Raw genomic sequence first — 12,362 nt, 5'->3', positions numbered from 1 at the left:
GGATTAGTGAAACGTGTCTTCAACCCAGCCTGTGTAAGAGTGAGTGCTTGAACTCTTCTGGCTGGTGGGTGGGGATAGCGTGTGATACACACCCATATCCTTAATCTTCATTCAGCTGGTTTTTCATCTTGCAAGTTTTCTGTGTTGTGAGAGCAGAGCAGTGTGAGCTGAGCACTTGCCAGAGCCCAGCACAGAAGATGAGGCTGCAGAACCGTGAAAGTGGAATGTGTGACATTCCTTGAAGAACTGGTTTTGGTCTGATGGGCCAGGGGTTAGTTTGGTCCCTGCTGATAGCATGTGGAATTGTTTATCCTGCAAGAACTGCTGTGGATGGAATTTCTGGTTCACCAACTGCTGGTTTTATGCTTTCTTATGCAGTACTAATGTAAAGAAATTTGTTGAGTTTTATGCATATTTTTATTTTGTACAGATTTTAATTCTGTGGCTTCTTTGGGGATGATGTGATATAATGGTCATAGACCAGGCCAAGGTAAACAGGCTTTGTATATTGATGTTACATAGATTGCATGCTAGTAAAGTCTGTGAGGGTTGTGTTTCCAGTTTTGTCCCCTGTACTTCTCCTTGTCCAAAATCTTCTTTCCCCCACCCCTTTTTAATTTACAGGTTTAATTTAAAAGGGGCTGGCAATTGGGGTTAGGGTGGGGGAGAAACACCTCAGTATTTTAAATAAGTGCACAGCATCTCTTCACTGCTGCGTTCTGCTGCCACACCTGAAAGTGTTCAGCATCACAGGCTGTTGAAGCAGGATTGTTGTAGGCATGAGAGGTGGGGGAAAGAGATGCTACAGCATAGCCCAAAGAGTGCTGTATGGCCAAAATGAATATGTTTCTCCCTTTGTGAGAACTGCCTTAGCCCAGCCAGCTGTTTTCATTGTGCACAGAAATTGTTCAGCATTCTCTAGGGGTGTATTTTGCCTTGGTTTGCTGTATTAGAGGTTTCTTCCTTCCTCTTGGCCCCAGGGACAAAGCTGTTAATTACAGCTGCCTCTCCATCGTGTGCCTGCATGAGGGGAAGTCTGACTGAGTCTGTCCACATCTAGTGCCGAAGCAGGTTAATTTTGGTGCCTTCTTTCCAGCCTAAGAGAGATGGCTGAGGTTGCATGTGTCTCACCCATTTTTTCCCCCTCATCTTGCTTTTTTTTTTTTTCCTGTCTCACTGGTTAGAGCAGAGGGCTGAGAGGGGCAGGAGAAGCAAGCAGCCAGTTTTATGCTTGAGCATCCGGAGAGCTTGTCCATGCACGCTGGCTCGAGTAGGCACCAGAGAGCTGAAGCAATGCCTAAACACTTGCTGGTCTCACTGGTGAGACACAGGCAGATACTGCTGCACTGAAGAGCTACTGCTCTCACTAGAGGACAAGAGATGTGGCATGGCCCCAAGGTAGATGACAGTTTGGTGTGTGTTACCAGGAGGCTGATCATGTTCCTGGAATTCAGTTTGTCCTTGCAGTTAGTTGAGTTAGTTGTTCCTGAAAGTGGCTGGAGATTGCTGCTGATGTGACCTACAGGTCCTGTGGTCTGTGGCTGGGGTGGCTTACCCAGAAGCCAGAAAGGCTTACACCCAGCTAGTTCTTGCTAGAGCAATTTGTTCTCCTTTCACAGCTGCTGGGCATTTTCTTTCTTTGCTGCTGAAGGTTTTTGGTGACAGCCAAAGTTGACATTGGCAGTGATTCAGCTTCTGAGAAGAGCCACTTTTATCCAGGGTGTTTCAGTTGATCATGAGAAGAAAGCCACGCAGCAGCAGGACTGATGAACCTTTTCTGGCAGAGGGTGGGCTGCCTGCCTGCTGTGTGTGTGTGTTGTTGCCTAGAGGTGGAAGAAGGTTCTGCACTGACATTTTTGTGCTTCTGTGGTGTCTCCCACCTGTGCTTGATGGTGACTTAGAAGAGCTCAGCACTAGCAACTCTACGACTGCTTAGCAAACGCTGCTGGAAATGAGCTTGCTTTTTTATTAGTTATGTCTGTGGGCTCCAGGCATAAAGCAAAACTCATGTTTTCCTTTCTGGTAAGGATAGAACTTTATGTGGGTTAGTAAACTGGGAGCATTTACAGGGCTTCTCCTCCTTGGAGTTGGGACAGGACATTTTGTAAAACAGGCAGTGTCTGTATTCTCTGCAGGCCAACTTTTTGGAAGCTGCTAGAGGATGCTGGTGAAGAGACCATGGTGCTGTGGCTTTACTAGGAGCAGTACTTGTATTCACAGTATAGAGAGTCACTGAAAAAGCACTGCAGCAGTTTAGGCAGCATTACAAACACCATGTAGAGACTTCAGTTCCCACGTTGGCAACTGTGGCAGTGGAAAACCTACAGCCCTGTTGCATTCACTAAGGCAAGTATTTACAACATTAATCTCAAGAGAAGATGGTGGTGGAAACTGAGCATTAGGTAGATGATGGGCTACAGCTTATAAGGTGCCACTTACAAGAATCTGCTGTGCTTACAGGTCTATTCACCTTCCCCATCTTTTGGCATCTCCCAGTATTTGGTGCTGCAACATTATTACACAGAGGTCAGAACAGTACCAGAATGGAACAATGTGTGGTTTGGGGTTTTTTCGCCCCCTATAGCTGAAGTCAGTGTGTAGTAACAATCCCATTGATCTACTTCTGATTTTAAAACTTCAAGAATAGTGGGACCTCCACCTCATGTCCTTGGGGAGGTTGCTGAAAGCTTGGTGCAGCCAAGGCTTGACAACTGCTATAAGAAAGAGTAATTCACAGACTACGGTGTTCTGCTGCTGTCATCCAAAAAAATCCCCACCCATGTGTGTTGTTCAATCTCCTACCCATGCAGGAAGAGTTTTGTTTCTTTGGTACTCTAAATATACTAATTTTATTAGCACCTGTGCTTATAAGCAAGATGTGTTAGGAAACAGTGAAGGCAGCAGCAGCCTGATGGCCAGAGGTCAGCCTACAGCCAGCAACCTGCTGAACAGATATGGTGACCCTGCTGAAATGTGTGCAGTACGTTTGTTCCAGTTTCTCATAACACCTCAGAAGAATCCTACCACTACTGACTAATAGGAAGAGCTGTGTACAAATTCATTTCCATTACAGCGCCTTGGTAAAGTGCTGATATGTCTGAGATTTTTTGGTAAAGAACAAGTGCTTCTTTTCACATTTGAAAAAATGTCTTTTGCAACTTGCATGGACAAACAGTTTCTATGAATTCTCTGGAGATGTCAGTGTCTAACATGGATTTTGTCCATGCACTTTTTTCTGAAAGCAGATACCCCCTTTGGTTTGCAGTCAGAGGAGTATCACGCTGTGCTTTTGCTTTTGGTACTGCTGATGCAGTGGATGAGTGCAGAGCCCACTGTAAATGACCGAGCCCATAGGACTCTGGGGAGCTGTATGCCACCAGTAACATTTTATTGTGTGTGCCATTTGAACCACCTTCCAGTGAGTGCAAAACCCAATTTTTAAATTTTTTTAATTGTACTTGGAATTAACTGTTGCTGTGTACTAAACCCTCTTGTTACAAGCCCTAAATAAAAGGAACAAAGCACACCCCATGTGTTCTGTGAGCGTGCCACAGCTGTGTCACATTCCTTGTCTTTGTCTACAGACTTTTCAACACACCAGGGACAGGGATAGTGGCTTATGTGTGCAGGAGGATCCCCGAGGATCTCTGAGCACTGCACTTCCCCCAGGAAAACTATGATCCTTGTCATAGAGCCTGCTGCCTTCAGCAGCTCCTCTCTCCACCTCTGTATGACTGCTCCTTTTCTAGTAGTTGCTAACATAACAGCTCACATCTCTGCTGCTCTCAGGGCCAGCCTGGGAGCAAATCATGGGGGAGGGAACAGAGCCACATTCCCTACGGTGGCCCCAGAGAGGGTTCACAGCAACACTTACCAGCCAGCAGCTGTTCCCGTGTGAGCAGAGCTGGACAGGACTCTGGGAGCCTGAGGAAGGAGGCAGATGGAAAAGGTAAGCCTTCACACAGGGTCCTCTTTAGACCTGTAATTGGTGTGCACCATGTTACTGGTACAGCCAGCTCTGACCCCCTGAAAAGAACTGTGCAAAGGAATAAAAAGTGATTTTATTTAGAGTGAGCATATCAGTAGTAACCTGTAGGCCATCAGATACCTGAGCCCCTACAGAAGGGAACCACTGACGGATGACCTGAGAATATGGAGGGGCTTGAAATGAAAAAGGAAAATTGCAAGACAGAGGATTAAAACAGGTTATTAAATTTAACTACATCTTTATTGAATTGTGCATATTCCATTGTATAATGATCTATATTGGGTATTCTATAATGTAGTATTTCTTTTGTCCTCTCTCATGCTTAAAAAAGTATATTTATACATATATTTATATATATTTATAATATGGCAAAGCTCCCCCCAACCTGAAACTATCAGTCTAAAAGAGCTTTGATTTTTCTTTTTGGAAAGGGAAGAAGAGGGGAGGCAATCCCATTAAAAGATAAAATGTGCAATTTTCTTTTTAAAGCAGTAAACATGAATGTATTTACAGCACTCAGCACAAGTTTGCTGCACAGACAAATCATCATTGCAGTGACTCTTTTTCTTACACTTGCGTCTCCAGTATTATACAGAATATTCCCAGTGGCTGGTAACAATTACAGTAAGCCATAAAACAAACTGCTGCTCCAGTTAAGTCCTGGTCCACTGCAGTCCACTAGGAGGCCTAAAATTTCCAATTACAACTTGTGACAAAGCATTTAGTTTTCCTTTTAGAAGTATAAGCTGCACCAAGTCAGCAGCAGGGCACTGTGGGCACAGGTTGGATTGCTAAACTGTCCTTTGCCCCCGCCCCTTGCAGGTGTGTACCCAGTTTCCAGTGTTGGTTAAAGGCAATGGATGCACAACATCTAACAGTGGCACCCTGTTCTCTTGCCAGACACATGCAGCAGATCAGCAGCACATCAGCTCCTGGCAACTTGGCCTCTCGAGGCTGGTGCGTACCTGGAATTTAGCTCTGAATGCATCTTTGGCATCTTGGGAAAGCTGGGAGGAAATTATTTTCCACTGTAGGGAACAGTTGATTCAGTTCCAAAGTCTCCTAAAAGACAAGTTGCCTAAAAGACAAGTTGCCTTTAAGCATTTAAATAAGGAGGGGGGTAGGGTCCAAAATCTGTCACTCAAGTTCCTTCTCACTCATTTATCTCACTAAGTCCCTGGCGTGGGGGATTGTGCATCCAGCGCTAGTTCCTGTTCCTCCTGGTCTTCCTGTCAGCAAAGATACACACATCTGCTGAACAGAGCTCCTTGAGTCCTTCCCCCTGAGTGCCTTGCAGAACCAAATAATCATTAACCCAAGTCACCATTTTCCCCGTGTTAGTGGCAGTTACTGTAACTTACACTGTGTGGGATGCACACGCATTTTCATCTCATTTGCAGTTTAGTGTCTTAAACTTTTCAGAACTACACCAATCCTGTGACTCAGTGGATCACAGTGTTAGTGAGTGCTGCCCCCTACAACAGACCCCCTGGTTTGGTTAGTCTTTGTGGGAACTTTTTAATTGAAGGAAAGAATTCAGAAAGGAAAATTGCTGAATTTAAGACAAACTTATAATTCCAAAATAAAGCTTAAAACCCCAGCATGTTACAAAAACATCCAAAAGAAAATTATCCCTTGTAGTGTTAAATCTCTCTGGTTTGGAGTCTGCCCCGATTGTGCGAGGGAATGCAAAACTAAACACCAGGAGCCACAAATGGGTGCCAAAGAATTAAGACTCTCACCTCCAAATGAGGAGTACACTGTTTGAGTACATAATCTACACCTTATCAATGCAAAAAGGGAAACAACCAAACTCATATGTTCTGGCTGTATCCTCACTACCTTCTGCCAGGAGTTTATACTGCTTTCCTGGAGTGCAACTGATTTTAACATGACATTAGTTGAAGTAACAATCATAGTAAGACTCACTTATCATCTTATTTTGAATAAGAGACAAATTTACCTGCAGTGGTACCACTGAAGCAAAACAATTTGGTTCTATGCCTTATTCCGTAAAAAGCAGAAAATTTCTCTTTTGCCCTTCTGCTGTTGAAATGGCACTTTTGGTTCCTTAAACTGTGGAAAAAAGGATTTTAAATCAGAGGAAAACTGGCCACACATTATCTCTGAGCTTATTTGATTTATCCAGTTCCCTAAGGGCACAGAAAGAAGGAATTAGAAAACCTTTAAATGTGTAAGCCCAGAACAGTAAATGTGAAAATGCACTTGTTGAAAAAACTGCTTCCTCTCCCATCAGACCTGAAACCAAAGTGATCCAGGGTAGTTTCACTTTGTTTCCCTGATGTGTTAGTCAGTCACTGTTGCCCTGCAAGCAACTGCAGAGTAAGTTCAGGAGAGGAGCTCTTTGGCTTTGAGGTCACACACCAAGTCAGAGCAGTCAGTGGAGGTTTGCCACAGGAAGAAAGCACTGTGCAGGGGGAAGTAGGAACCTCCTCTCCCAGCCACAGGTTTTAAAATACTAATCAGAATCCCCAGCATAGCCACCTCCAATATGTTACCATGGTTTGTTCAGAACCTGTGTTTGTTTTTAAAAATAATTTCTCCTCTAAGATTAGTGCTGATCGAAGAGCCTAGTTTTCCCTTTCAAAGCAACTTCCCAACACCTGACTTATGACAAAAGTGTTTGAGAAGGCCAGCTCCCTGCTTTCTACACCTGTGCTGCAGTCATGGAGAAACCTGGCTGAACAGGAGGGACCCTGCTGCTCAGAGGTGGATGCTACTGCTGCATTGAGAGAGAAAATGAAGACCTAATCTGGAACAGATTACAAAAGCAGCTGTATGCCTTCAGCTGCCCCTGCAGCAGTGGGGTTTCCCTGACACCCACCTTAAGTGTCACAGGCCATGTACTTCCTCCTGTAACACAACTGGGGTTTTATGTAGCCTTACACTCTTTATATTTTGAGATCAAAGCACCAGCTCTCTTTGTGTCTGAAGTATGAAAATTTAGCTTTCACACGCTCATTTTAATAGTGCTGGAAGGATTACTGCCCATGTTTGTAGCAGGAAGCATCTTCCTGTGTGTCTGCAATCCAGCCCCTTAATTTTCTGATTTAAATAAATAGGTGCAATTACGAGACCAGTGCACACAGGGGAAAATAACTTCCTTGCAAATAAGGCATAACTATTTACTTTCATGAAAGCAGTAAATAAACACACCGGAAAACTAAATTACAATGGGAGGGGCAGTGTGTCTCCTAAGCTCAAAAGACAGCCAGGTTTTCTGAACCACATTGTAGCCAAATTTCAGTGTTTAGCTGAGAGAAGGGAAGCTGCAGCCACTCACTGTATTTCTGGATCACTACTGACTTAGGAATTAAACTGTAATAAGAAGGAATACGGGTGCCACCTTTGCTAACATTCATTCTTTTTGTGGCAAACTAAAGAGTTAAACATCTGTCTTCCAGCAAGCTGTTTGCAGCCTGCAGTAGTAAGCATGGATTCATTGCCTAGGGAAAGATACTGGGAAAATGAACGTGGGCACAGGAAAATGAGAACAATGCTCAAATGTCTCTGAAGAAATTGCACTCAAAACATTGCTGTGCTGAGTCCAAAGCACAGAGGTACCCGCACTGAATGAGCGAACGTAAGAGGCTGGAACTGACACACACCAGTGGAGCTGTCCTGGGAAAAGCAAAGCACATGGGGCAAGCAGAATCCCCTGCCTGCTCTCACCTGGGAGCACATGCTGCATCAGCCCGGATGCATCCTGCCAGGGAGCAGAACGTGCCCACTTACCCGTCATGGTAACAGCTGAGGAGTTGTGGCTGTGCCTGTGCCTTTTGCTCCACTGGTGTGTCTGAGCCCCAGGAGCTGCATACAGTACAAAGCAGCAAGAGGACCAATGTTGAAAATTACAGCACCCATGAATTGCAGTATAGCTTAACAACCTTCCTGTGAAGTTACTCACCAGCTACACTGAGCATGCTTAAAATCAACAATGCAAATGCTTTTAAGGACACTTGTAAGCACAAAAATAGTAGAAACAAAACTTGGTGAACAATTTGAAAGATACAAAAAAGTGCCTTTCCATAGCAGTGCTTTAAAAATGCACACAATGGTATATACTCTTATTGCTCAAAAAAACTAGTCTGAAATATTAAAACAATTTCCAGAGGTGCTGAAATAGATTTTTAAAAAATCATATGAAACAGGTCAGCAGAGACAGCACCACTAATTTTTCTCTTTTCATGATGCACCTATTTAAAACTATATAGTTATAGATGTGTCATTTACCCCCTCTAATTAGCAAAACTTTTTTTCCTATTCATAAAATATTGACAAATACATTTATTTTATTATTTGGATTTTTAAAAAAAACTTTATAAAAAAAAGGAATGGGGGACACTGTCACAATATTTCTTAAATCTATCATCCTCAATTACTCTAATGAGAGTTTAGTTTATATAGTTTTTACACATGTGAGGATACTGTCAGGTCAAGCCGCTGCCTTTGTTTCATTCTTTGGGGAAAGGAAAGCATTTAAAGTTTGCTTTTGGATAAAAGGTAAGCAAACAGTGAAATGATTTGCCCTGTGAGCCTATTGACAGTATCCCCGTGGTGATGAGGGAAGCTGGGGTAGGTACAGTCCAAGTATTTCAGTTGTTTTACAAAAGGCTGCATACCACCACCCTGTAATGAACATGCATGATATAGAAGACCACTTACACTACCTACACTACTTTATCACAAAGTCTGAATACGTGGGTAAGACTGTACAGTCAAGCTGCTGAAGTACAAGAAAAAGGACTGTAGTACTTGATCTGGTGATTGACTGTAAAGAGATGACTCACAAAAAACCAAAGCAAATCAATAGTATTTTCTACTGATATAGGCCCTTAAATTAAATTATTAGCGAATGTTATTGCCTCTTAAGGTTGTTTTTTTTCCAGTCTTCTTCCTTCATTGCTAGAAGTGCAACTTTGTAATTAACAGGTTAATGCACTGGTCACAGTCTCTGGCGGGTCAAAGAAAAGAGAATTTCTACTCTGCTTGGCCTGAACTTGCTACTCCCTTCTTTCTTTCTAGAAGGGAAAGTTTCCTGACAATTTCTAATGAATTACAAACAATACTTTCTTTACATATTTCCAGACACCTGTTTTTGTAAAGATAGTACATTTTCTCAGGCACAGAGCAGGTGAGACTGTATGCTGTGTATACCTGTGTGAGAACAGAACCCTTTCTACAGAAACCTACCTGTTCATTCAAGGAAAGAACTACACGGATAAGTGGGGGATCGGCGTGGGTCAGCCTTGTGGGTTGGCAGGATTTTCGACTGCAGGAGTCCTGGCAGCTTTCAGAAGGGGTTAACACAAATATATTCATTCATCTTGAGTTGAGCCATAGAAACAAATGATCGAGCCTACCATCAGTTAGAATGCATACTGTTTTGGAATAACATATATTTATCCTACTTAACTGCATGGACAAGTAACTTTGAAAGAATTTGTAGCACTGTATATTTTTAAACTATTTGGGAGGAGGGGGAGGCTCTCTATAGTATAAATATATTTCACTCCAGCCCACTATATATAAAATCTACTTTTTTCCTCAGAGCATACTCACTTTCAGTAGTATTATGACCAGAATGTTTTGGTATGTTGAATCTGCACTTTTCAATCAACGGACCATGTACAGTTACTAGCAGAACACCTCTGGTTCTGCACCATTTACCCACCACAAACTGCTGAGAAGTTCATGGGTTTGGTTTTTTTTTCTTCCTTTCTTTAAAGTGCCCCCTACATCTCCATCTTTGTGGTAAGATTTGACCAGTTAGAGTCCGATTCCAGGTAATACACTGACTGAAACAATAAATACGGTTCTACAAAAACATTCTGGTTATCTTCTATAATTGCGACGAAATATATCACAATATATTATATACCTACACTTATAATACATGCACAAACATGTCTCACGTGGACAGACACTACAAAAAAATTATCTCCCTCCCCCGCCCCTAAATGCAGAAAAAGAACGAAAATGGGGTTTTGGTCCAATCCATAAGAAGGGTAAAAGAAATTGAAAGGATGAAGCCGATACCTCTCTACTCACTTTTTCCAATAAAATATCAACACCCCCAACCCCTCAACTTTTTTAGCCTAGCCATGAGAGGGGAATGTCTTTACATTTAGCCTTAGCTGCAGTTTGAGATCACCTCTTTTGATGGGGCTATCATCCACATCCCCACATTCTCTCCAAGTGCGCAAGATCACAGGCTGGCTGATCACAGAGCAGCCCACGAGTCATGGAGAGCAGCAGCCCCTCGGGACTGACTACCAGTCCCGTGACAGCTTGGTGTTCTGATCCCTTTTGGGAGGCGCTGGGGGCGGCCCCCTCCGTAACGTTGCATAGCCAGATATATGACTGCCCCCAAAGCTGCTCGTCTTCTGCTGGTCAGCCAGCAGCTCTGGCGGGGGCGGAGGCAGGGCCATGTCGTCCATGGTGGCGGTGGGCTCTGCCCTCGACATCCGCGCGGAGGAGAGGGAGCCGTGCCGGGTGATGGATTTCCGCTGCAGCGTCCGGTTGAGGTCTGCCAGGAATCCTGGCTGAACGCTAAGGCTGGACTTGGGTGAAGTGGGCACTTGAGGGCCAGCTGGCCCTGGTGGCTCTGCGACCTCCGCCTGCGTCAGTCGGGTGCTGTCGTTCCGCTTGGGGCGTGTGGGTGGTGGGGCTTTTTTCACAGATGGTTTTGACCACGCCTGAGGCTGGGGATTTACAACAGCGACTTTTGGGGAGGTGCTGCCCGAAAACACAGATGGGATTTCTACTGGTGGGGGAGGAAGATCTATTTCAGGTGGTGGTGGTGGGAAGTCTGAATCAGATGGTGGTGAAGGGAATTCAACCACAGGTTCCTTTCCAGATATACTCGGAGCAGAAGCCTTGGCTGGGATCCCACCTTGTGGAAGGACAATGGGCAGGCTCACCCCAGAAAGGTTGAGCTTTCCTGGCTTTGGGGGGGCTGGAGGAGGCGATGACTCCTTGGAAGGAGACCCTGACGGCTCTGGTGGGTGTGCAAATTTGCTGACAAGGCGGTCCACTGAAGGCCTCTTGGACTCATGGTACTCAGTGGAGCTTGTGGACTTGATGCTGGAGTTGCGCTGAGGTGTCGGAGGCGGTTTCTTCCCTCCAGGGCTTGATGTCTTGCCGGCCTTTTTGACTGGAGACCCTGATTTGTCAGGGGGGGGAGAACCTGCAGAGGAAGCTGGGGAAGGAGGTGGAGGAGGAAACACTAAACTGCTCTCTGGTGGAGGAGGGGGGAAATCTGGTGAGGGAGCAGCAGCAGGAGCAGGCTGCCATTTGGGCTTTGCCTTCACTGCTGGAGGGGACTGTGGAGCCACACTCAGTGGAAGGGGTTTCAGAGGCTGGGGCTCAGTGGCAGGTGGGGTGGGAGGAGGTGGGAACTGGCTAACTATCTGCTTCACCACCGATGGCACTGGGGACTGAGGGGATGGAGGAGGCTTCACAGAGAAACTCTGCTGCTTTGGGAACGTTGCAGGGGGAGTGGGGCCAGGAGGGGCTGGAGGCAGAGGAGGCACCTGGGGAGAAGTGACACTTGGTTGTTTCTTTATTGCAAGGGGCAAGGGAGCTGTCACAGGGGGGGTGACATGTGTGACCCCTGGCGAGGCTGCCTTCCCGCTGGGCTGAGGGGGCAGAGCTGCCATGACAGGCTTTGGGGGCGCCTGGGGAGGTGGGGGGGCAGGCACAGGTGGAGGTGGTGGTGGCAACGAGGAGGCAACAGTGGCCTGGCTTATATTTGGCTGAACCTGATGGATCTTGGGGGGCGGCGGTGGCGGTGTGAACTGCGGCACCGAGGGGGCACAGGGTGCTGGCTTCAGCTGTGCCATGGCCGAGCCCGGCGTGGGGGGCGGCGGCGGAGGCGGGGGGGGTGGCATGACCCCGTTGGGGGGCACCAGGATCTGAGGCTTTGCCGAGGGCGGGGGGGGCGGGGGGCCCTGCTGTGCAGCGGGAGCTTTGGCAAAAGGCCCGCCGTGCTGGGCGGCGTTCTGCAGCCGGGTGATGGTGCTGTACTTGACGAACATGGTGGCGGGGGAGCCCCCAGACGGGGCGGCCTGGCTGGGCAGGGGCGGGGGCGGCGGGGGAGGCGGCGGAGGGGGAGGAGGGGGCGGGGGAGGAGGGGGGGGCAGCGGAGGGGATGGCTGGGATGCTGTGTAGGGGGTCACCACCTTCGTCTGTGGGGACACAGGAGCTGTGACAGACACAAAGGGCCGACCTACAGGCTCCATTCGGGCCTATGGGGAAGGGATTTTTAGTGAAAGTGGAAAGGGAGAAAGAGAAGAGAGAGGGAGGAAGGGAGGGAGGGAGAGAGGGAAGGAGACAAAGAGGTTACAAAGTC

The 12,362-nt window shown here is 46.3% G+C and overlaps 2 protein-coding genes across 22 annotated transcripts in view; one reads left to right on the top strand and one right to left on the bottom strand.

Moving 5' to 3' along the window:
• The window catches only part of ABI2 (abl interactor 2), a 68,784-nt gene extending 65,258 nt beyond the window's left edge, over nt 1–3,526 (top strand). For all 18 annotated transcript variants that reach the window (XM_064660657.1, XM_064660658.1, XM_064660645.1 and 15 more), the window contains one exon: nt 168–3,526. The gene's annotated coding sequence lies outside the window, so the exon portion shown is untranslated. The remainder of the gene's footprint in view (nt 1–167) is intronic.
• Nucleotides 3,527–4,196: 670 nt separating this feature from the next.
• The window catches only part of RAPH1 (Ras association (RalGDS/AF-6) and pleckstrin homology domains 1), an 87,882-nt gene continuing 79,716 nt past the window's right edge, over nt 4,197–12,362 (bottom strand). For all 4 annotated transcript variants that reach the window (XM_064660637.1, XM_064660636.1, XM_064660638.1 and 1 more), the window contains one exon: nt 4,197–12,258. In XM_064660637.1, the coding sequence (XP_064516707.1) occupies nt 10,282–12,258 (1,977 nt within the window). In that variant the 3' untranslated portion in view covers nt 4,197–10,281. The remainder of the gene's footprint in view (nt 12,259–12,362) is intronic.

Source organism: Pseudopipra pipra, chromosome 7 (assembly GCF_036250125.1).
Source record: "Pseudopipra pipra isolate bDixPip1 chromosome 7, bDixPip1.hap1, whole genome shotgun sequence".
In the NCBI taxonomy this organism is placed as follows: domain Eukaryota; kingdom Metazoa; phylum Chordata; class Aves; order Passeriformes; family Pipridae; genus Pseudopipra; species Pseudopipra pipra.
Note: the sequence above shows the minus strand (reverse complement) of the source record. Positions and strands in the feature narration are given on the sequence as shown.